Source organism: Hemibagrus wyckioides, linkage group LG07 (genome assembly GCF_019097595.1).
Source record: "Hemibagrus wyckioides isolate EC202008001 linkage group LG07, SWU_Hwy_1.0, whole genome shotgun sequence".
In the NCBI taxonomy this organism is placed as follows: Eukaryota; Metazoa; Chordata; class Actinopteri; order Siluriformes; family Bagridae; genus Hemibagrus; species Hemibagrus wyckioides.
In genome coordinates this window covers 16217767-16240268 of record NC_080716.1, presented here as the reverse complement: position 1 = coordinate 16240268, position 22502 = coordinate 16217767, and the positions used below count along the sequence as shown (strand labels likewise).

Below are 22502 nucleotides of genomic sequence, written 5' to 3'. Positions count from 1 at the left end.
TGTTGTGTTTGGTTTTTCTTTACTACTCCCTAACCTTCACTCTCCTGTGTCTGTCTCGCTCTCCCAGTCTTTGTCTAGTCTTTGCTCGCTCACTCATTCTTTGCTAAGGTATTTTAGGAAGCTATGTGAATCTTTCTCGCTTTTGTTTTTTTTTCTCTCTCTAGCCTGCCATTGCACGCTGATTTTTGTGTTCCTGGTGCATCTGTGTTTTAAAGGATTAGTAAAGCTTGTGACTGAAAAAGGGACCTTATATTTGTAAGATTTCCGTAGTTCACCTGTAACAGGCTTACTCTCTGTGTTCTTCTCAGTAAGGTGATGGCTATGTTATTTCTCTACAAGAGCTGCTAATCTGTGTGTGTTTGTGTGTGTGCATATTCTTCTTTCTGCTTTTCCTCCCTCATCAGCACTCTGTATGACCTCTCTCTCCCTCCCCCCCTCTCTCTGTCTGTCCCTCTCTCTCTCTCTCTCTCTCTCTCTCTCTCTCTCTATCTATCTCTCTGCCCCCCCCCCCTCCCCTTCTCCCCCCTCTCTCTTCCTCTCCTTCCCTCTCTCTCTCGCTCTGTTTCTCCCTCTCCTTCCCCCCCCCTTCCTCTCCTTCCCTCTCTCTTGCTCTCTGTTTCTCTCTCTCCTTCCCTCTCTCTCTCTCTCTCTCTCTCTCTCGCTTGCTCGCTCGCTCCTTGTACCAGTCTGTGCTGTCTCTGTATATACCCAATGACCAAACTCACACTTTTCTTTTGTGCTCTTTCTTTGTGTCCTGTGGGTGCTGTCTCTCTCTGTCACTCCCGTTCTCCTTGTCCCTATCTCCCCCATTGTCAGATAATTATGCCTTCTAATTAAATCCTCTTTCCTCCCTCAACACATATGGCCATGACTCTGTGTGTGATGGTGTGCGCATGTATGGTGCCATTGCTGTATGTTCTTGCCACCATCAGCCTGAACATACCCGGGTCCCGTGCCTCCACGGCCTCGGCCGGCGCCGTACTCACATCCTCCTCGTCCTCACGTTCCCGCCATCACAAGTCCATGTCCTCCTCAGCCCACCCATGTCCCGCTGACCTGCACGCACGCCAGCCCAGGCAAGTTCACATCGAACCACATGCACTCAGAGAAACAGCCTTTTACTTTTTGCATTGAACAAAGTGAGGGGGAGGGGAGAGCCTAGTGAAGGACTTGCACAAAGACCTTGCTGGCTGGAGGATGGAAAGTTTGTCAGGGATGCCTAGAAATGCCTTGTGTTATAAACTACAGCACAGATGGAGTAATGTCATGGTTCTCCAGTAGGGTTTGCCACATGTGTGCGATATTTAAAAAATTAACAAAGCTGATTTTTTTAAATAGATATTAGTCTGTTGGTCAGTTTACTTGAATCTACTTATAAATTGTTTCCTATATTATTTTATATTTCTTATCACAAATGATTATTCCTACAGATAATATTTTGAAATATGCTGTGAAGGTATAAAATGGAGAGTGGAGGTTAAGGGAGAGGGTTATGATAACGATACATTCTCACCCATTGTTTCTCACCCGTGCTACACACTTTATTTTCCAACGCTCTGGCTGTTGTGGGATCATCTCCTGCCAAAAACACCAGCCTCGTGTTTACTTAACATCTGTACAGGTACATAAAAAAAGCTTTTCCTAATCAGCTTAATGCTAGTGTACACCACCTTTTACAGATGACCATTGCATGGAGAATCGTACATTTATTATTTCACCCATGAAACCACATTCTGTACTCTTAACCACTTGTTTCTACAGTTTCGTAAGCTATAGTTATAGTGTTGGGAATTAATGGTTAGCATTGGTAGCTTGTATGTGTCACTGGGAGTGAATGGCTGATGTGAAAAGCCTGCTGTGTTGCATGCAGTGGACTCAGACTCTTCCACATGAGGTTGGGGACAAGTGAAAACCAGTACCGCTGCCCTGACTCATATCCACTCTAGTTCTGCTCTGTGTCTGTACTCTGTACTTATTTTTCCATTTACTAATCCTTCTATTAAGTATATATGAAGAACGTTGTTGTAGTGCGGTGTCTGTGGGAAAACTCTGCCCTCAAGCTTGGCTTTCATTCAACCAATTAATGGTATCTCAATTAGCACTGCTTAAACTTCCCTTTGGGAAATATAGACTGTGTATCCACTTCTGTTAATTATCAAGCATTTGTACACTATATGCATGTTATTGTCTTTAAAGATTGCTGTACACTGAACACAAGATGCTGCAAGATGATAGACCAAAATACGCTGCCAACACAACAAAGGTCTTCATCAGAAGGAGCCTTTATTTTTGTCATATTACTGCACAGTGAAATTCGTTTGTTCACATATCCCAGCTTTGGAAGTTGGGGTCAGCCATGATAGAGCCTCTCTGGAGCAGAGAGCGATGTTTAAAGGCCCCAACAGTGGCAGCTTAACTGTGCTGGGGCTTAATCTCAACTGGGCCTTGCAATCAACAACCTAGAGCCTTAACCACTTGAGCTACTGCTACTCCAGGAAGGGTTTAGGCTTGGATATTAAGGGAATAAACAATTTAATTAACAAATGTTAACTGTTGCTGTTCCAATAATTTTGCTGACCTAAAAATTAGGTGGTTTGCCTCCAAAGGGGTCATGTTCTTCAACAAGTTGTTGAACACATCTGGATGTAACTTTAAGGAAATGAATATTAAATTTTTTGACTAATCTCATATTCTTCCTTTGAGCTTAAACTAAAAAAATAAAAATAAAAAAAAAACCTCTTTAGTTGCCTTGCTGTTCCAATACTTCTGGAGGGGACGGTATGTGCTCTAATATTATATTCACATGATGGTAATTATAACATGTTCAAAGGAGCTTTGACATAGTTCTTGTGTAGTCTGTGTGTCTTGTGTGGCAGAAAACATAATGTTGTCAAGATATCTTAAATACTCATTAAGGTCATTAACAAAATAAAGCATTGTCGACTAAAGGATCATGCTTATAGCGACATCTTGTAATCTTTTCTGTGGAACTAGCACGTGAGCATAGATTGTTATTCTATACAATGTGCAGAATATTAGTAGATATAGTAATAATAGATATTAATAGATTATAGTTATGTGTCAGATAACCTGCCTGCCGCTGTGGAAAGTTTGTAGCCGGAAGGTTGTTGGCACTAGAAACCAATCCAGTGAAGCTGAATTTTGTATACATTTTGATTCGATCTTAATTGATAGTAACAGATTTAGATTAGTTTGTGAAAAAGTATATTGTGAATGCTTATTGTGGATATTATTTCATTTATTCAAATCTTTATATTCTGCCTGTTTTAGGTTGATTAACAACCTTAATAATGTATATGAAATAGACTTTTTAAAAGCACATTATGCAGTATAGCTTGACTTCGGTGCTCATATTGAATTCAGTATGTGTTTAAAAGCCAGCATCGTTTAATAGTTCAGTAGCTCATAGACAAATTAGCTAAAGGTATTATATTGTACTATACTGCACTGGGCTTTCTAGACAGCTCTGAGCCAGGACAAGACACAGCCCACAGCTTACTGGCTGCTGGTTCTGTCAAGAGAGTTCTCATTGGAATTTCAGGTTTTGGCACAAGAAGTTATTTTCTGGGCACATACTTGAGCACAGTTTCTTCGATTCTCTCTGATTATGCGATATTAAGCACCTGCTTCCTGGATTTCAACTTAAACATTATTAGTAAGCTTTCAGCTCCATGATTTGATGAGACGTGATGTCTGCTGAGATCTCTTTTCATGCAGAGCATATTTCTTTATTTTGAGATTATATAACACATTCTACCAGTTCACTGCAGGAGTGAGTCATTATCACACCTCCCTGTATCTCACACCCGGGCACATTTTAGATGTGCTAGAGATATACAGTACTTGATGTTGGCGTATTTTTTTAAATTAGAATTGCTCACTGAATTGTTTGCATTACAGTACTGCTCTAATTGCATGTCTTGTTTGCTGTGCTATGAAGATCAACCCCTTGTCTGTTACCCGTGAGACGAGTTTGAGAATTATCAAGCAGGGGTTTTGAATTTACCATTTTTGTTTTGTGGGAAAATATTTTTTTCTCTTTAGTGGTCCTCCTCAGAGAGCGCCTGGTGCGTCCCCATCAGCTTACAACATCAGCAGCGCTACGGGGCCGGAGCGTACCAACTTTCCACGTGGGGTGCCCGCTCGAAACACCTTCCACATCGGTCAACAGAGAGGGGCACGGGATCAACAAGGTTCACCATATCACCCTCCTCCAGCCTCACCTTCCCTGTCTCATGGCACCAGCCAGCAGCGGAGACCACCAACCTCAGGCATCTTCAGCAAGTTCACCTCCAAGTTTGTGCGCAGGTAAGAATGAATGCACAGGGCAATATGTGCTTAGCTCTGGTTGATGGACGCATTGGGGACGCGGTTAAAGGTTTATGAGGTGGCTAGCTGGGGAAATGCTGTTTGTCCAAAATGATTACAAAGTGAAGTAAGGGCATAGGTAGCATGTGCAACTGTTTTAGATGAGAAACAGATGGAAGTGTTTCAAAGGAAGAGAGAGAGAGAGATTCTTTTCAAGTGATAAGAAGGAAGTCACCTTCACATTATTCACACGTCTGCTTCCTGTTGCAGCTGGATATGTGCGGGTTTTTTTCTCACGCTCTCTCTGCATTTTTAATTTGTTCATTTCAAACAGGGAAGTAAGGTTTTGAGGTTTTTGTTTTACCCATACACACCAGTGCTTTATGAGGGATATCTTGCTCAAATTATCACAAATGCACCAGTGCGTGACCACTATGGAGAGTTTGCTGTTTAGACAATGTCACATCTGATCTTTCTCCAAAGGTCAAGTCCTTGTTTGGAAATTAAATCTCATTGACAGTGCCTCTAATCTTGACAATACTGTTTTACCACACCTTCACATTTCTCATCTATTTCATCATTTCCTGCTTCTGGGTTCTAGCACACTGTGAACGTAATACCACTGCCACCTTTTCTCCACCTCTGTGGTGACAGTATCCATGGTAACAGCAGAGGTATCACATTCCCCAGCCCTATAAATACTTGTGTTGGGGACACCTTGGTGTGTGCTCACTGCCAGAGCTTTGTAGAAAATGTGCCGGTGTAACTTCAGTAAAATATTCATATTTGTAGTAGTTTCACATAATATTAAACATGGATAGACCTCAAATCTTAGCATTTTATATACAGTACCGCTCAAAAGTTTGGGATCACCTGCATATTTCAGCTACGGAAGAAGACTCCATCAAGCCAATTCATCTTGTGGGTGATGCTCCAGGAAGCATAGGGTGAAATCTCATCTTGAAAAATTGACCGCTAGAATGGTCAATTTTTGATGAAGGCAAAGATTGAAGAAAACATTCATCATTTCCATCAAAATCATTATTTCTAACTCTGACATGTCAGCATGTCCTGTTCTTTTGCTATATTTTCTATTCAGATTAATTTCGTGTGTGTTTCCTTGGAAAACAGTAACATTTTTCGAGTAATCCCAAACTTTTGAGCGATAGTGTGTATATATATATGGCTTAGAAAACATGCCTAAATACACAGAGCAACATCGGGTCCTGTGTGTATTTTGAACCTTACGAAGTAAAATCCATATACGATCTCCAGATGGAATGGCTGTTGTATTCTCCAAAAGGGTTCGTACTGGTTTTGTCTGGAAAAGCAGTTACTTGAGGAAAAACAGCTTGTGTAGTTTCCACTAGAGTAGGTAATAAGTAATACCTTGCTCACTTCATGCATATATATTTAGTACAGTTAATGATGTGTGCACCTAAGAGCATTAGTTGAGCTGTGAAGTCATATACTTGGCTTTTTTGGGGGTTTTTTTCCCACTTCCATCCCAGCAAATGATCCACCCTGTATATTAAATCTTTGAGAGTCAGAGTACTGTTACATGTGTTTCTCAGTTTAATTTCTTCTGTAATAACAACTTCAGCTGCTTTCAGATTATCTTGACTATGTACTTAATATAGTAGGAGTAAATAAGTACACGTTTTGGTAAGCATCACAGTTACACAGACGGCAATAAGCATGTTGCAATATTTATTCTCTCCGCACTAACTGTAGTCAAAAGAGAGAATATAGAGATAAAGAAAACAGTTAGACGGCGCGGATTCCAGGTATTATGCAACGCGTAAAGCCACTTGTGCTGTTCCGTGCCATGAATACTCATTACGAGCATGCTCATGAAAGGCATAACTGGTGAAAGAGCAAAAGAGAGCACTCTCCATCACCAGCTAAATAAACACACTTAGCCAGTTAATCTCCCCACCATATCATGCTGACCGGATTAACCACGAGAGTTTACTTTAACATGTACATTATCCTTAATAGTGTCCTTCGTGCCTGCTGCCACACTAACAACCACTTTGTCTTTTTTAAAGCATTTTGTAATATTTCAACTATGCTATGCTTGTTGTTTAATCCAACTAAACATAGTTTCATTTCAGATTACTATGAGGTTCCCTTTAATTGAAGCACTACCCATAAATTGGGCAGTAGTACTCATTTTCAACACCCTTTATTTTTAACATTAATGTCGTGCTGTATTGATCAGTAAACACATAATCTGACTTATAGCACTGTTCACAGGAACACCTTCAGTTTTTAATATTTTGCTTTTTGCTTACTGCCATTCATATTTACATGCATTCGTTTGTTCTTTTGTTTTTCTTTCTTGGTTTTATTTATTTATTTTTTTTTTGTAGAAATCTATCATTCAGGTTCCCCAGAAGGTAGGAAAGCACAATAATAACCCCCTCTGAAACCTTTTATTTTGATTTGCCCCTTCACCCTTTCCCAGTTTTGGTGTTTTTATGTAGCTTATATTTATATTTCCCCCTCATACTGTTTACCCCTCTGCTGTTTTGATGGTTGGCTCTTTTTTTGATGTTTGGTAGATTTGTGATGTGTTATGACCAGTACTAACATCCCACATCCAACCCAAAAGCTCACTCTCAACATTCTTAATGTGCTAAAAGAAATTAACATTCTTTTCGTTCCCCATCCTCTCTTCTTTCACCTCATCCCCCTTTTGTTGTCTCCATCAGTGTAAATGGTGACCTCATCCACGTGTTCACGCTGCTGTGTAGACTAGCGTTCCTCGCTTATTCAAGGCTTGCCCCAAGGTAAATGGGGCATGATGTCATAGCAGTTAACCAAAAAATGTTTTTTTGGGTTTTTTTTAATGGGGCAAAATACCCAGAACCAGGTTGTAAAATTTTTGTAGATGAGAGCAGAACTCTGTCCCTCACTTGTATTTAGGATAAACACCAAGTATGGCAACAGGTTAAAATCTGGAAAAGGGGATGTTGAGGATGGAAAGGAGCAATGGAGGGGGATCATATTACTCTGCATTCTTTCAGGAGAATCTATTTTTCCTCTTTTAATTCTTTTTCTTCTCAGCACTTTTAACATGACAACGATGATGATGATGATGATGATGAGGAGGAGGAGGATGGTAACAGCATCTGAAGCTGAGATTAACTGTCTGGCTTTGGCCTGCTCTCATAAAAAGCCACTCTGTCTCTTAGTTTTCCTCATACTCTCCCCTTCCACATGTCGCTGTATTTCACTTCTGTCTGCCACATCGTATGTGAGAGCTGTGTGACTCGGGCAAGCACCAGGTGTACGGAAATCTAACTCCACTCACTGCAATTATCACAATAACCAAATCCATTACAGCATTCCAATTGATATGCTCTGACTATCTGGTCTATTTGTAATAATGTGCTTCATATTATGATGTAACCTCTTGGTGTTGCTGATAAGGTGGTCTTCTGTCCAGAAGAGGGCACTGTCATGTAATGCACGATGACTTTGCGTCCTCTGCTGGTCAACAGTTGTATTGTCTGACAATTTATGAAAACTTTCTTTTACAGGTTATATCATATCCACCTACCTATATTCTCTGCTCTTTAACCTAGAGATGCTGCTTTGTGTTTGCTGAACAGCTTCATTGTGTTGTCTTTGTGCTTTTAACTCTCCACTGTTGTCTGTGTTTACATTTACATTCCTCTGTCTGTCTGTGTCTGTTCATAAGCATTCCTGCATTAAGATGGCTGACGCAAACCCTTCCTTGTCTGTGTCTAACATTGTGTCTGTGTTTTATTGTTGGTGTGTTTGTGTGTGTGTGTGAACAGGGGCTTGTACCAGCTATAGGATCTTTGTTGGAAGACTGTAGTTGACATGGTGATGGGCTCATATGTAGACATTCAGGGGGTTCCTGGGTCCAAGGTGGTTCTCTCTGGTTTTGTTCAAATCCATTCCGTTCCATATTATTTGCTCATTTGAGTTCCCAAACCCCTATAGAGCACAATCCTACTGCCCTTACATACTTTGTAATAATACACCTCCTGCTTTTGACACTTTAAACCAGCACTGCCTGTCTAAAACGGAGCTTTCATTAATGGAATGGGATTTGCATACCTGGGTATCCATAACTCTTGGAAGTGCTTGGTGGCAGTATACCGGTATAAAAACTAATCTTGTTGCGATTTCTTTCGAGGAGCCCGTATGAGGGAGAGAGTCGAGACGAGGGCAGCAGGTGAGGAAAAAGAAAATAAACAAAAACACAAGACCTGATCAAATCATTTTCTAATCAGATCGAATCAATGGTTAAATATTTTGAGTCGTAATTGACTATGAAGGGGTGTTTTAATTCAGAATTAATTGGCTTATAGTATTCCTTGTAACCAATCAGGATTGATTAGTGTTTAGGGGTGTGTGTGTGTGTGTGCGTGTGTGAGTCTGACATGCCTGTGATCTGTCATTAATTGTCATCATTCTGTGACTAACCCTGTCCTCATAGATTGCTTTTTCATCCTGCTCATGTTGTTTTTTTTTTTGTTTGTTTTTTCTTCCCGATCCCTTTTTCTCTCACACACACAGTCTCAGCCAAGTGTTAATTCCCTATATGCCTTATTTACAATCAGCCTAAGATTTCGATTTCCCTGCAACCGCAGAATTGTGTTTACTGCAGCAGGGCTTGCTATAACCGACACCGTGTTTTTTAAAGCATTTGCCGTTTATGTCTTGACAGAACATTCTCCCTCCACATACACACACCTTGTCTGTTATAGGACATGGGTGACATTTCAAAGCTTGTAACTGAAAACATGAGGGCATGATGAGCAGGGTTTATGTTTTAAATAGATAGTAAAGATACAATGATTGTGTGAGTGTGTCAAATAGGGGTGGAAAATCGATAAATGGACAGCAGTACATTAAAATGCATGCCATTTTCTTGGCTGTTCTGTCTTGTTTACTGTCGTTTCTCATCCCTGTTTATTGCCGCTGCCTCCTTCTCTGTCTTTTGTCCAACACTTGAATGATCCCTTTGTTCTATTTCTTGTCTTATCTCTTCATGTCTTTTTCTTCACATACATTTGTCCACCCTCTTCTTCTTCTTCTTCTTCTTCTTCTTCTTCTTCTTCTACTTCCGTGCTGTTTCCTGTCATATTTCTGTATCATTTTCCAACTTCCATCTCTCCCTCTCTTTTTTTTTTCTCCCTTTCTCTCCATCTCCGTCTCCAGATCCATGCTGAGCAGCGCCGACAAGGCCGAGAAGACCGGAGTAGGAGGCGGGACGCTCGGCTCGGGTGGTGGGGACGAAAACAAGGATTCTCTCTCCTCCTCGTCACCAAGGGGTGGAACTCCGCCCCCGTCTGGGAAAGACAACACCAAGCCTCGCTCGCTGCGCTTCACCTGGAGTATGAAGACTACGTCGTCCATGGAGCCCAGCGAGATGATGAAGGAGATCCGTAAGGTTCTGGACGCTAACAGCTGTGAATACGAAGTGCGTGAGCGCTACATGCTCTTCTGCATGGCCGGCAACCCCTCCCGTGACGACTTCGTCCAGTGGGAGATGGAGGTGTGCAAGCTGCCCCGCCTGTCCCTGAACGGCGTACGCTTCAAAAGGATTTCCGGCACTTCCATCGCCTTCAAGAACATCGCATCCAAAATTGCCAATGAGCTCAAACTATGAGGGGGGGGGGATAGCAAGGGTTAAATGGGGCGGATGGATAGAGACGGAGATTTAGGGGAAAACGGGACGGTAGGCAGTAACCACTGAAATATGTTGTGAGAAACTAAATGGACGGTTTTGTTGAAATAAGCTGTACAGATACTGCACGCTGAAATACAGTGTGAGGTATGAGAGTGCTGTATATGTTGATTTTGCTGGGTTCAGGATCGCTAGCCTTAACTCTCATTTTTCAGTCGAGAAAGAGGGTGAAAGGAAAGAAACACCAGTTTTACTTTCATCCACTAGGAGAAGATCCTGATTTGGTAAAACTCTCCCGAGTTTCGTGAACTTGTTTGGTCTTCAACTCATCACTCGCTCGCACACTGGGTATCCGGACAAGGTTTATGATATCTGCACATGTTTTCATTTGTTTTGCTGTGTGGCATGGGGGTCACCCACAAACCCATTCTCACCCAACATTTCTTCCTTTTCGTTCCGTCAATGGGGGTTACACCTCATCACCACCCAATAAAGAGGGCCACCACTTGAATACCACTCAAGGGATTGTGTGTTTTTAATGGTTTGGGTGACTAATTCTTCATTGACTAGGTTGTGATTTGTTGCACTGGAATGGGTGTATTTTTGTTGTCTTTTTTCCCCCCCTTTTATGAAGAGAAATCAGATGTATTTTAATGTTGTAAAATGAGTGATTTATTGCATTGTTCTCCTTTTCTTTCTTTCTTTTTTTTTTTTTTTTTAAATTCCTTGTGGTTTAAAAATCTGTTCATGTCTTGCTGTACTGAATGCCACAGAAACAACAGACTTCAACAAACCTCCTGTTCCCCCTTGGACTAAACAATCACTGGAAAAGACACTGAGTAAGAGGACTGCATCACCTGCGTCAGCACCGCTGTCATTACAAGACTGATATCTAAATGCCTGTTTGGGCTTCATCTTTTAGCCCACCTTCCAAATCCAGGAGGCCTACGCCTGAAAGCTGCAGTGGTTTGGTAGCAGATTAAATGAGCCCCGACATCACTTTGAGCATTACCCTTTTCATGCTTGTCCCCTACTGTCGTGTGCATCAGTCTGAATGAGAGTGAATCATCTGTGTATAACCAAAAGGTTGCTTTGGGCTTTTTTTTTTTTCCTTTTTTTTTGTCTTGACCTTCATGCAGTGATTGTATTAAGTAGCAGCAAGCCCACAGACAACTACACATCAGGAACAGATGGTCTGAATACCACTTGGTTTAAATGGGTTGTTATCAGTTTTGATATTCTTGCTCAGGCATTAGTAGAGCCAGCTGAAAAAGGCAGGTGTGTGTGAGAGAAAGGTGTGAGCCATGTCTTGTCTTTCCTCTGAGCTATACATGTTTTGCATGCATGGATACTCACTCAGTTACTATTGAACCAGTAGAGGGAGCAATGGAGTCTCTTCCAAGTCTGTGAGTGGTTTGTGGGACACTTGTGCACCTGTTTTATATCTATATAAATATATATATATATATCTATATAAATAAATATATATATATATATATTTTTTTTTTTTTCCAGAAAGTAATGTCACATTATTTACAGTCCTATGATCATTGTCTAAGGTGCTGGGGATCCAATTGTCATTGTTATCTATTAATATAATTTTTCTTCAGGGTTGATTTTTATTTCATATCATTTTTCATTGCTGTAATTTTAATATTTTTCTGTCAGAGCTGATGTATGTCAGGGATCGAGAGAACTCCAAATGTACATTTGGTGCAGAGAGAGATGATTATGATCAATGATAGTAATAAATGAATGATGAAACTCAAACTGTGTGGTAATTATGCAACAAGAACTACTCTTTTTCTCCCAGTACCGGAATCACTGGATGATGAATGAAGAAGGTCCTGAACACACACACACGCACAGCTGGATGTAGATTTTGGTCATTTCACTTTATTCTAAAAAGGAAAAACACAAGCATATCCAAGTTCACCTGTAAACATTTCTCATATACAAAGTTTTGGTGGAAATGGGGAAACTCCACTGGCACAAACTATTAACTTTAGCGTTGCAACATCTTGCACATTTTTGCCTCCAAGAGTAAGACAGCTGACTGAAGACTCTGTGTTACTTCAGTGTTTGTGCAAGAAAAAAAAAATAAAGTCAAGTATTTTGGGTCATTTAGTGCTTTAATATTAACTACTACTTCTACTTAATTACTATCTACTAATATTTCAGGGACTCAAGAATAGAAATAAAAAAAAAAACTGCTTCACTAAAGCTCAGTTCTAGTAATACATGGCTCTTTAATGGAAACGAAACAACGGTTGTTCCCAGTTTACACTCACAAACATCATGTGTTGTCTTCGGTGTAACATAGTTGGAGATGTGCTGCTGTTGCCATGGCGATGGAAAAACCTGTGATTCAGTTGTCAAGGCATTTCATTACAATCCAGTGTCTAATATCTGAAGGCTCTCTTTTCTCCAACGAGAAATTTTGGTTCAAGTACTAACAACGTTTTCTGTCAAAGGTCATTTCTGTAATTGATCATGTTGAATTGTTGTAGCTGTGGGTTCTGTGGCCTCCTCTGAGGTATATTATTAAAGCTGAGGCCCGCTAGGTGTGTGTGTGTGTGGTCCGTATTTGGCAAGTCTGCACTGAGGTTTTTTTCTGTGTTAGATGAGTGACAGTGGGAGATGTTGGTGTTTTATGAGGATTTTCAGAGTGATGCCATACCTACTGCTGACTCATTTCACCTGTCTAACACTATATCTATCACCATCCCTGACTCATCCTGTGAGCCTGAACAACTGCGCTAATGTGTGTATTTTAAATCCCCTTGCCACATGGACAGTCCCTGCTCAGTGTGTGAGCGCTTTTTTGGAAGTTGCCGTGATCTAGAACCAGTTCCCATTAACATCCTAATCTTGCACAAATGTGAACTGGTTCGAGATCAGCGCCAGAAGCCATTCCAAGCAGCATGTGTGAATCAGTGTGAGTGTGGAGACTCCACTTTGAGCCCCATCAGCGAGGGAGGCAGCTGCACGCTGGAAGCCGCAGAGGAGCCGATGGAGTTCCTCAAGCCGCTCTGGTGGTGAGATGAGGCTACTGCGGGGCGGATAAGTGGAGGTGGAGGATGGTTGTGCGGAGTTCGCGTCTGGAGGGGGCGCGTTTGAAGCGGAGGAGGTTGGCGCAACAGGCTCGGTGGTGCACTCGGTGGAGTCGGGCGTAGTAAGGGTGGGGGTTGAGTAAGCGGAGGAGAAGACTGGCTGGAGTTACTGGCTACTTCAGAAGGCGGTGTTGGACTGCCAGAGTCCGCAGGGGACACGCTGTCCCTCTTAGTCTGCATAGAACACAACACAGAGACATTATACATCATGAACAATACAAACAAATACTATACAAAACATACAGGAAATACACTTTAAACACTTCAATACAAGCTATTTTTACATTTCGCATCTCATTATCCTGCCTCACCTCATCCTCTTCCACTCCTGCTGTCCCGTTCAGGTCCTTCATGGTCTCGCTGCTCCCCTGCAGCACATCCTGTTCTGCCTGCCATTCTCGCAGTACTTCCTCCAGGTTGAAGCGACGGCGGTAGCTGACGAAGAATGAGCTGACCTGGCCCGCAGTCTTGTTCCCAATCACATCAGCTATGGCAGCAAAATCTTTACCATATCTTCTGATAGCTATACAAGGCAAAGCCACAACGTTAAACTACATACATCTTGGGATAATTATTCATTAATAATACTGCATGCAATCATACTGACACACAGGGTAATCAAACGGTGCTGTATCTAGGACAGTAGAAATCCTTCATCTTTGCTAACAACAAATAGATTTTTTCTTAATCTGTTACTGTCAAGTAGCAGGGAAGGTAGTGCTAATCTGACTTACCCTGTACGGCCAGGAGCTGTTCCTCTGTGGTCCAGCGGGAGTTAATCTTAAGAGTGGGCTGAAAGAGTACATAATGATAAGTATCTGCTGAAAACTTAATCATTTCCTTCTACATATCAGTAGCATGCCTAAACAATGAGTAAGAAACATCTTGGCATATGGTGATACCACAGACACATTTCCATACAGTGAAGACAAACACTAGTTATGGAAGTCTAAGGGTAAGTTGTTAAAGCATGTAATAATGTTTATCTTGTACATTTTATTCACAATGTATTTATTCCCAGATGTTTCTCGATTGAATTCAACAACCTCCCTTAACACTAATGTTAATAGGTTTTGAGTAGTCTGTTGAATTTCTTGTCCAGTTAATAGCACATATGTTCCTAATGCAACAGATGGAGATCAAGGTCAAGGGAGAAAAAAAAAAAAAACTGGAATATTCCTCCAACACAATTACGGCTATGACAGTTCACTCCTCCATCCATCCATCCATCCATCCATCCACCATTAAAATATCACACAGAAATAATAATCACAAGCAAAATCATGATAAACAAGGTAAAAGTACAGAAAAATCTCAGATGAGAGTGATTGCATAGAAATGTCTAACTGTACCTCAGCCGGTCTCATGGCATCAACACCATCTGCCAAACTCCGTTTTAAGACACTGTTTGCTTGCTTGATACTTTGAACCTGCATAAGGATCGATAAAGTTTATCCTGTGATTAATTCTGGTCGGTATAAAATCTATAACAAATATTGCTCTGTGTGCACACAATCATTACCTGTCTCTTGAGAGACACTAGCTGAGTGTCGAGCTGGCGGTTGGAGACGGTTCCTGACTCGGTGGAAGCCGAAACGGAGACGATGTCTTCCTGATCCAGGTGCATGCCCTTCGGAGGTCTGCGGCGTGCCCTCAGTGGATGGTGCCGGTACTGAGCCCCTTGGCTCTCTTTGCGTGTGGGGCCTGACCTCCCAGAGCTCCTCTCACTGCCTCCTCCAGCACCAGAGCTCAGCTTGGGCTGAATGAGAGAATACATTTTAAAAACACAGACAACGAAAAGGGATCGTTTGTTATGAAAATAAATAAAAGAAAGGCTAACGACTTGATAAAAACCTCATTTCATGTGAATTGGTGGTGTAGTGCATCAAGAAAACAGAACAGTGAGCATTAACATTGGGTTTGGGGTGCGACACACAGTATTTAATCCAAACAAAAACAAATGTTAAAGTACTTTAACGTAACATCCTGTCTTCATCCCATAAAAAACATTGACGTGAAAATGACTTCTTGAAGGAAAATATTCAAAAAGCTTGTGTGAACATGATTAAACAACTTTATGAATAAAGGCATCACAAAACAAACCCTCAGGTAGCGTGTAAATGACGACGTTTCTCTTTAAAGAAAATGACTTATGTGCCAGTGGATACCTCTATATGCCCCTTTTACAACCTTAGAAAATCCTAATATTAGATCAGATCTGGTTGTTTAGGGTTTTATACACCCATCTGTAAAAGTGAAGTGGCACACTGTATTATTAAAACAAAGCCCTTCATGCCTCACCTCTTTTTTTGTGTCGATCTCAAAGTCACTGTCACTTCCTGGGTCTCCTTCTTCCATCTCATCATGACTATCAAGGAGACAAGGTTAAGTAACGCTTCAGAGAAGACACTCTTGGCCTTTTTTTTTTTGCATTCTTTGTGTCCCCCCCCCCCCTCCCATCGCTCTCACCTGTCATCTTTTTCTCTCTTGCTAACGAGTTTGCGCGCCTGCCGGTCCATGACACTGGTACGAGTCCGAGTCTTCTTCCAGGAGTAGTAGTATTTCACCAGACTGGAGATCAACTTATCTGGCAGCTGAGAAATAATAAAGATAATAAAAAATACCAGTGCAGTGAAGAGAATACTAATTACATGAGAGTAGTGTTAGTTAGTATGAGTCAATCAGGAAATTTTGGTCAGAGTTTTCTATACATTATTCCCCTTTCAAACCATCTCTCGAGTGTTCAAATGCTGCTTGTAAGCTTGTGTGCACCTGCATTCATTCCCCCTTTAAAAGCTTCAAAATCAAGACCTCAGTACAAAAGTATGGTGAGATGCATTGGCTGTGATTCTATGACAGATCTGGAGATTTCAAAGGGTGCGCTTGTGCATGTGTGAGAGGTCTTTACACAATTTTATATACACAGTGCAGCCTCATGTTAAACAGGTCTTATGTGTCTCAGAAAGCCAGGTCCCTTTGTTGCTTTACTGGACTGACCAAAAGAAAAAGGTAAGACTTATCTAACGGGTACATTGTTGGTGAGAAATCTTACAAAAAATAAGCTCTCTCTGCTGCATTATATATCTGGTTTGCTAAGTATGCACATCTTGAATGTTATGGAAATCAGAAAAGCTCTTTGACACCATTTTAAAGAGCTGTAGTGAGGGAGCACTTCCTGTTTCAATAGTTCAACAAACGGAATTAAATCACCTCTCAAACTGTTTTAAAGGGACTTTAAAACTCTAGGGAAGATTAAAGAGCTACAAGAAAAAAAAACATATATAAAATATTAGCAAGCTATATAAAATAATGAATTATTCTTAATAGTGGACCATAGGTCCTGTTCAGTCCTTTTAATACTTGTGTGTATGACTCCATGTTGGACTGCAGGATTCTCTGGCAGGCTATAAATCCACCCTTCTCCTGAATCAGCAGGCAGATGGGAGCACTACAGATTATACAAGCCATCCTGTCTTCCTCTTCTCCTCGCAATCCCCACTCTCTCCCCTGTACTCTCATACACTCTCACTTACCATCTGCTGGATGCGGTGGAAACTCTTGCCGTGGAAACTGAACGCCTGCTCGAACAGCACCTTGTCCTCCACAGTCCACTCGTCGGGAAAGGGCGTGAAGTTGGCCAGGTCAGCTAGGGACTTCTCCACATCGTGTTTGTGCCAGAGCAACATGCCCAAAGACTAAAGAATAAAGAAGTGATAAGAGTTGTGCATCAGTTTTGAACTAATAAACAATCTACTAAAAGATCCAGCCTTTTCCCTATTGTAGCATATGTGATTAGCAGACATGAATGGACATGTTTCCCTTTCCTTTGAGAATACTGGAAAACCTATTTACTTAAAAAAGACTTTTCAGGCAGAATGAACGTTTGAGAAGATATTTCTCGTAATTTTCCAAATGGGTTTGTGAATAAAGCTCTAAATCTTTATAATTTGTCATATTCCTGAGATGAATACTTGTTCAGAGAAGGAGTTTGTGATTATGCCTCATTGATATACACAATGTAGCTCAATAGAAACCAGGGACTAATGATAAGTGTAAATCTAAACAACCAGAATTGCGTTTTTTTCTGTATTATATCAGTGTTCCAATATGTAAGAGTTGTCTCATCTCTTTGTGCTCGACAGAGATCGTATTGAAATGGGTCTGGAGTATTCCTTTAAACTGTGGTTTGGCATACCTGTTCCATATTATATCCATGCTTCTCTTTGGCCATTAAGATGTATTCATCCACTGTTAAGGACAGAAGAAAAATATTTAATGTCTGGTGAGATTCTCAGATAAACATCAGTATAACTGCAGATTAAGAAGGCTGATCTGCATTAAGCTCTTCTCAGTTTTCTATTTTTATTTATGTAATCTAAACCTTGTTTAACATTAGCTGCAAATAGTAAGCAATTCACAAGAACAGTATAGCCTTACTTCTCCCCATAATAATATAAACATTTCCTCGGAAGGGCGTTTATAAGGGATGTTTGGTTTACAATACAGTGCAATTCCAGCACCGTAACAGTTTATAGAGGTCTCTGGATTCAGTACTTACACATTGCATCAGACACGTGGCTGTTAGGTGACCATACGAGCATGCTTCTCTGGTCCTTCTCACTGTAGTCAGATTCAAGCTCTGTCATAGAGGGACACACATCAGTCATGCGTATTTTTCTCCCACATATCCGTCCACATGCCTCATCGTTTAAGATGATGCATGTTTATTCACACAAAGAATATTAGTAGACAGCTGGCTTTCCATAAGACTTCATGGTTGTGTCCTTAAACAATCGATTTGAAGCATACATGATCAACTCTATAGAAATTGGTGTTTCTGTTGCTACTAATGTACAGCACAGATCTGGCAAGAATGAACACATTATCCTGTATTGAGGGGAAAAAAAATAAAGCATGTGTTTATTCCAAGCTTACTTGTATCATGTTGATACATTAACTGATATGATATACTGTCCCTGGCATTGTTCGATTAAATGAAAAAAGGAAAATATGGTTTAAAACATACTACTTTGAACCACCTACTCTCATTTTCCTTCCCATAGTCAGCTCATTTTCTAAAACAACTTCTTCTCCTTCTCTAACATTTATGATATCAATCATCTTTAGCCTTTTTTCCCCCATTACCTATCTTTACTTTTGTACCTATAAAACTCTAGCTTCGTACAGACAGTGCACTAGACTTTCCAACTAGATGTCAGAATAATTGGTTAAAGGGATGACTGCTCTCTTACATGAACACACTTCCTCTTACCTGGCTTGTACTCTGGAATCTGTGCTTGGTAGTCTGCACCCACACGAATCATGCTGTCTATAAGATAAAGAACACGGTAAGGAAGAGTTTTCTAGTCACATAAAGGCCAACAGGAGAGGATGTGGGTGGAAGAAAGAGCTAGAAGGAAGCCTAAATAAAGCTGGACTAGCATCCAGTTACAGAATCAGACCAGTGTAAGACAAGAAGGGTTTGAAGTGCAGATGAAGAAATGCTGAAAAACAATAGAACGGAACAAAGCATTAGGTGTAGGTTTGGTTGGTAGAGGCCTACCATGTGAATGTTCTTCATCACTGCTCTCCTCATCAGTATGTTGACTGTTGCCATTGGTTGCGGTTTTTGCCCTGCTGCGGGACAGTACTCCAGATCCCGAGCGCTCCATCACTGACGGCATGGCTGCTGAGAGTAAAAACACGAAACAAGAAAGCCACTTTTTAAATATTGGGACGGACAATATATTGCATTTAAATAGCAAAAAACAACAGAAGGTGGCATGATAGTGCAATAAGTAATGTTGCTGCTTCTCATCTCCAGGATCCCGAGCTTGGTTTGGTATCTATGCAAAGTTTGCTTTCTATCTGTATCCCAAAAACATGCTTGTATGTGGACTGGCTGCTCTGAAGTACCCTAAAGTCTGAAGGTGTTTAAAAAGGTGCACTGCATTGGACTGGCACACACCCAGTGTTACAACTTCATGCTCTGAACTCATTGCTACCCAAACCAAAATACAGCACTTACTTCATATATATTTATTAAAAATAAATAAATAAATAAATAAATAAATAAATATAAATGATTAATAATACTATTACTACTACTACTAATAATAATGAGCTTCACCATTTGATTATACGTAGACACAAATACAAAAAATATGTTAAATAAATGGAATGAGAACATAAGTGTTTAAAAAAAAATAAACACACACACCACCTTATATGCAATTTAATATACAGATAAAAGGACTACTCAACCATGTTACTCTGAGTCCATCAATTACAGAAAGAAAATGTTCTGGCCATCCATATGTACCCACTCTCCATTTTAAAAAAAATAAAAAATCATTCTACATAAACAAATCTCATGAAAATGAAGAAGACATTCTGTGTTTACTCCAAACCTTTCTCAGAGCTACTGGGGTAGTGTGGGCTTTTCCATAGGCTCTCAAACCCATGCCAGTTGAGGAGGACTGAATTTTAGTGTCTCTTCACAGCATGAAATTAAAAAAAAGAAAAATCGCCAAGTAATCCGATCGTGCTTAAGGAGTGTGAGATAAATCCGGTTTAGAGCAGATGTGTGAGATTATAAATCAGGTTTAGAGGAGCTGTGTGAGATTTGCAGTCATGTTCAGAGGAGATGTGGACAGTGAGAGAGTGCACGTGCACTTCCGCCCTGCTCCTGGTGGCGATGTTCCTCTGTGAGGCCTTTTGTCTAGCAGGAGCTGCGCTTTTAAAGCCACACAAAGTAACGGAGCCAAACATCTCAATATTACTCCATCAACACACACTCACACACACACACACACCTTCACTACCAATTTCAACTAGGAGCCATTTGATTTCACTATAGAAAACATGACCGCTGGTTGTTTTAGAGGAGCTTTAGCTCCACTCATTGTCATGGCTCAGCTTCCAGAGACCGCATTTACATGATGGACTCAGAGTGACCTACTTTTAATCTAATAAAACTACAAAAACACGCCTTTATTGTTTTAAAACGGTCACTCAGGATCGCTTTCACAACTTCGGGTCTGATTTCGAGGTAAAGATGGTTAGAGGGTGGTGGTGGTTTTGTTTTTTTTACACTGGAAACATTTGCCTGACTTGTTGGTTGTTAATTACTCATCACATAAGCTATCTCTGTCTCTCTCTCTCTCTCTCTCTATATATATATATATATGTATATATATATATATATATAAAAAAATAAATAAGTTAATTAACACAGGTATCGGACACGAGGAACGAGCAAAATAAACCACTTTACAAATTGCCAATTGCTTTTTCGCCGGTGTGACGTCACGCCCGGTAGTCGTGTTTTTTTTTTTTTTTAATTGCGCTTATTTTCATACAACGTTGCGTTGAGTGCATTGTGTATCTATATTATATATCTATATACATTATAAGATTTCCATTCCAGTTCAAAATTGCGAAATGTTTAAGCTCTTTTCCTTGTCTCACTTTCAACACAACTCCACTGAGAACTCACATCATTAACAGATCTCTCTCTCTCTCTCTCTCTCTCTCTCTCTCTCTGAGATGGTTCCGTCCCCTTGTTCATTAAACATAAGGCTATTAACTCTAAACGGAGCGGCCAGAAACAAATGGGGGTCTAATTTAAACTTGGTGAGTGCAGGATGGGGGTAAAAATATCACCTTTCTTTTGTCTCGCCTCACTTTTGGCCCTGATCTTCTCTCAAGTCGGGATTCTTTTGTGTAAAACCACGCTTTGGGTCCTCCAGCTTCAGTTGGTAGCTAGTAGCTGTCGTTCAACATTAGTGTTAGTTGCCACCCGGGAAAGCAGTTTCACACCTGGCTAGCTGGATCTCTGTGCTACTGAAACTTCATCAGCGATGGACTAGTCGTCTAACAACGCGCTACTGAGCGCGCACTGGATATTAATAAACCAAACAACTATTTAAATCCTCGATGAATATTCACTCTCTCTCTCTCTCTTTCTTTCTCTTTCTCTCTCACTCTCTCTCTCTCTCACCCGTCCAACGGTATCGACTGCATGGAGATCCTCTCCGTGTGTGTGTGCGTGTGTGTATGTGCCGGGGCTTGGGGGGGGAGAGAGAGCCACACCACACCCCACTCAACCATACAAACCTTCCGCCTTCCTCGCCTCTCCCTAACTAACTTCGATGTCAGTTATATAGTTCCATAAAACATGCAAAGTATATCGATGCTATCCTGTCCATATTGTTAAAGCAGGCTGGTCTTCTTCTTTATTTTTTATTCTGTGCATTTCGTTTCATTTAATAGTGTGTTGTATAAGAATGCGAAAAAGGAATGGAGACACCATTCTTTCTCTCGCATAGTTAAGATGATTGTTTTTTTTATTATTATTATTCTTTGTAAATAGATGGTAAATAGGTGTGTTGGTGTATTCCGACTCAAACAATAGACTTGAACCCGCATCACCTGCGCTGCTCCCACAGTATGGCTATATCAGGGCCGGACTACTTCCCACTGTACGCGCGGATGAATCTGTCAGCTGTGCATTGCGGTGCTGAGGTCTTCTAGACCTTTACTAATGTATGCACGAAAAGAACTGGAACTTGACAATATTGCTCTTGATTTTTTTTTTTTTTTTTTATACGATCGTCTCTTATAAGAATTAAATTCAAACTCATTTGTGAGGATTACAGAAGGGCAAAGCCTGAATATAAATTTATTTTGATCAGTCACTATCATAGTGGCAGGTGAGGACACATGCAATAATCAGATCTTATCCTGCATATCCTGCATGATGGTAAAATCAAGGAATTTACATTTTGCATTTGCTCACAACCTTCACACCCTTTTCTGTCCTTCCCATAGCCACCCCCAGCTGGTAGGCCCAAAGGGTAGATCCCTGCACATCAGTGAACGTTACCATTCAGTGTGAATTATCTAGGATTTCCAGGAAAACAAGGATGTAGGCAGACATAGCAGCAGCACTTGTGGCACAGGACCCCTCCCATGTATTTTCTCTCTCTCTCTCTCTCTCTCTCTCTCTCTCTCTCTCTCGTTTCACCCCCCTCCCTCTTTTGCAGACATCATCTTGTCAGTTCTTAGCACAGCATCATCTCTACTCTCATTCTCACCTTAGTTGTTTATGATTCCTCTCTCTCTCTCTCTCTCTCTCTTCTCATGGTATATGAATGCATTTCTGCTCATGATTTCTTCTTGCTTGCTTAGACTTCCTCCATCCTCTTCACCTCATGAGTTCCTCTTTCTTCCCCTCCCCCTCTTTCTCTCTGTGCCTCCTCTTTCTCATCTTGTGCTCCCTTCACTGCAACCCCCCCATCACACACACACACACACACACACCAGCCCCAGTTTTTTTGTTTTTTTTAAAAAAAATGATAATCATTGCTGCATGTTGCACAAGGCCA

General features: G+C 40.8%; 2 protein-coding genes across 14 annotated transcripts in view; one reads left to right on the top strand and one right to left on the bottom strand.

The window, feature by feature from the left end:
- The window catches only part of mark2b (MAP/microtubule affinity-regulating kinase 2b), a 39331-nt gene extending 27582 nt beyond the window's left edge, over positions 1-11749 (top strand). Inside the window, exons 15-19 of one of the 10 annotated variants that reach the window (XM_058395661.1) lie at positions 933-1076; positions 4066-4329; positions 6705-6731; positions 8504-8542; positions 9532-11749. In XM_058395661.1, coding sequence (XP_058251644.1) covers positions 933-1076; positions 4066-4329; positions 6705-6731; positions 8504-8542; positions 9532-9982 — 925 coding nt within the window. In that variant the 3' untranslated portion in view covers positions 9983-11749. The remainder of the gene's footprint in view (positions 1-932; positions 1077-4065; positions 4330-6704; positions 6732-8503; positions 8543-9531) is intronic. The other 9 variants (XM_058395655.1, XM_058395654.1, XM_058395662.1 and 6 more) reach the window with 9 other exon arrangements.
- A 114-nt stretch (positions 11750-11863) lies between these two features.
- rcor2 (REST corepressor 2) lies at positions 11864-21174 on the bottom strand. Of its 4 annotated transcripts, none has more exons than XM_058395667.1 (13): positions 19524-20285; positions 18677-18802; positions 18386-18442; positions 17672-17752; positions 17309-17361; positions 16647-16808; positions 15583-15707; positions 15415-15481; positions 14636-14872; positions 14466-14543; positions 13848-13905; positions 13425-13636; positions 11864-13287 (listed from the first exon to the last, which is right to left on the bottom strand). In XM_058395667.1, exons 2-13 carry the CDS (start codon positions 18795-18797, stop codon positions 12934-12936), a joined length of 1605 nt encoding a protein of 534 aa, XP_058251650.1. In that variant the 5' UTR covers positions 18798-18802; positions 19524-20285; the 3' UTR covers positions 11864-12933. The 4 variants fall into 4 exon arrangements, with proteins under 4 accessions (XP_058251650.1, XP_058251651.1, XP_058251648.1 ...); XM_058395668.1 differs by having other exon boundaries at positions 18677-18799; XM_058395665.1 differs by lacking the exon at positions 19524-20285 and adding an exon at positions 20779-21174 and having other exon boundaries at positions 11865-13287.
- Positions 21175-22502: the final 1328 nt, after the last annotated feature.

Bases quoted from the DNA above. Each gene is read 5' to 3' on its own strand.
- rcor2 (XM_058395665.1), bottom strand. From the start codon at position 18,797: ATGCCGTCAGTGATGGAGCGCTCGGGATCTGGAGTACTGTCCCGCAGC. The intron at 14,544-14,635 runs GTAATGATTGTG...ATCCTTATGCAG, and splicing joins TAGTGTCTCTCAAGAGACAG to GTTCAAAGTATCAAGCAAGC. The intron at 13,637-13,847 runs GTAAGTCAGATT...TGCCTTGTATAG, and splicing joins ACAGCTCCTGGCCGTACAGG to CTATCAGAAGATATGGTAAA.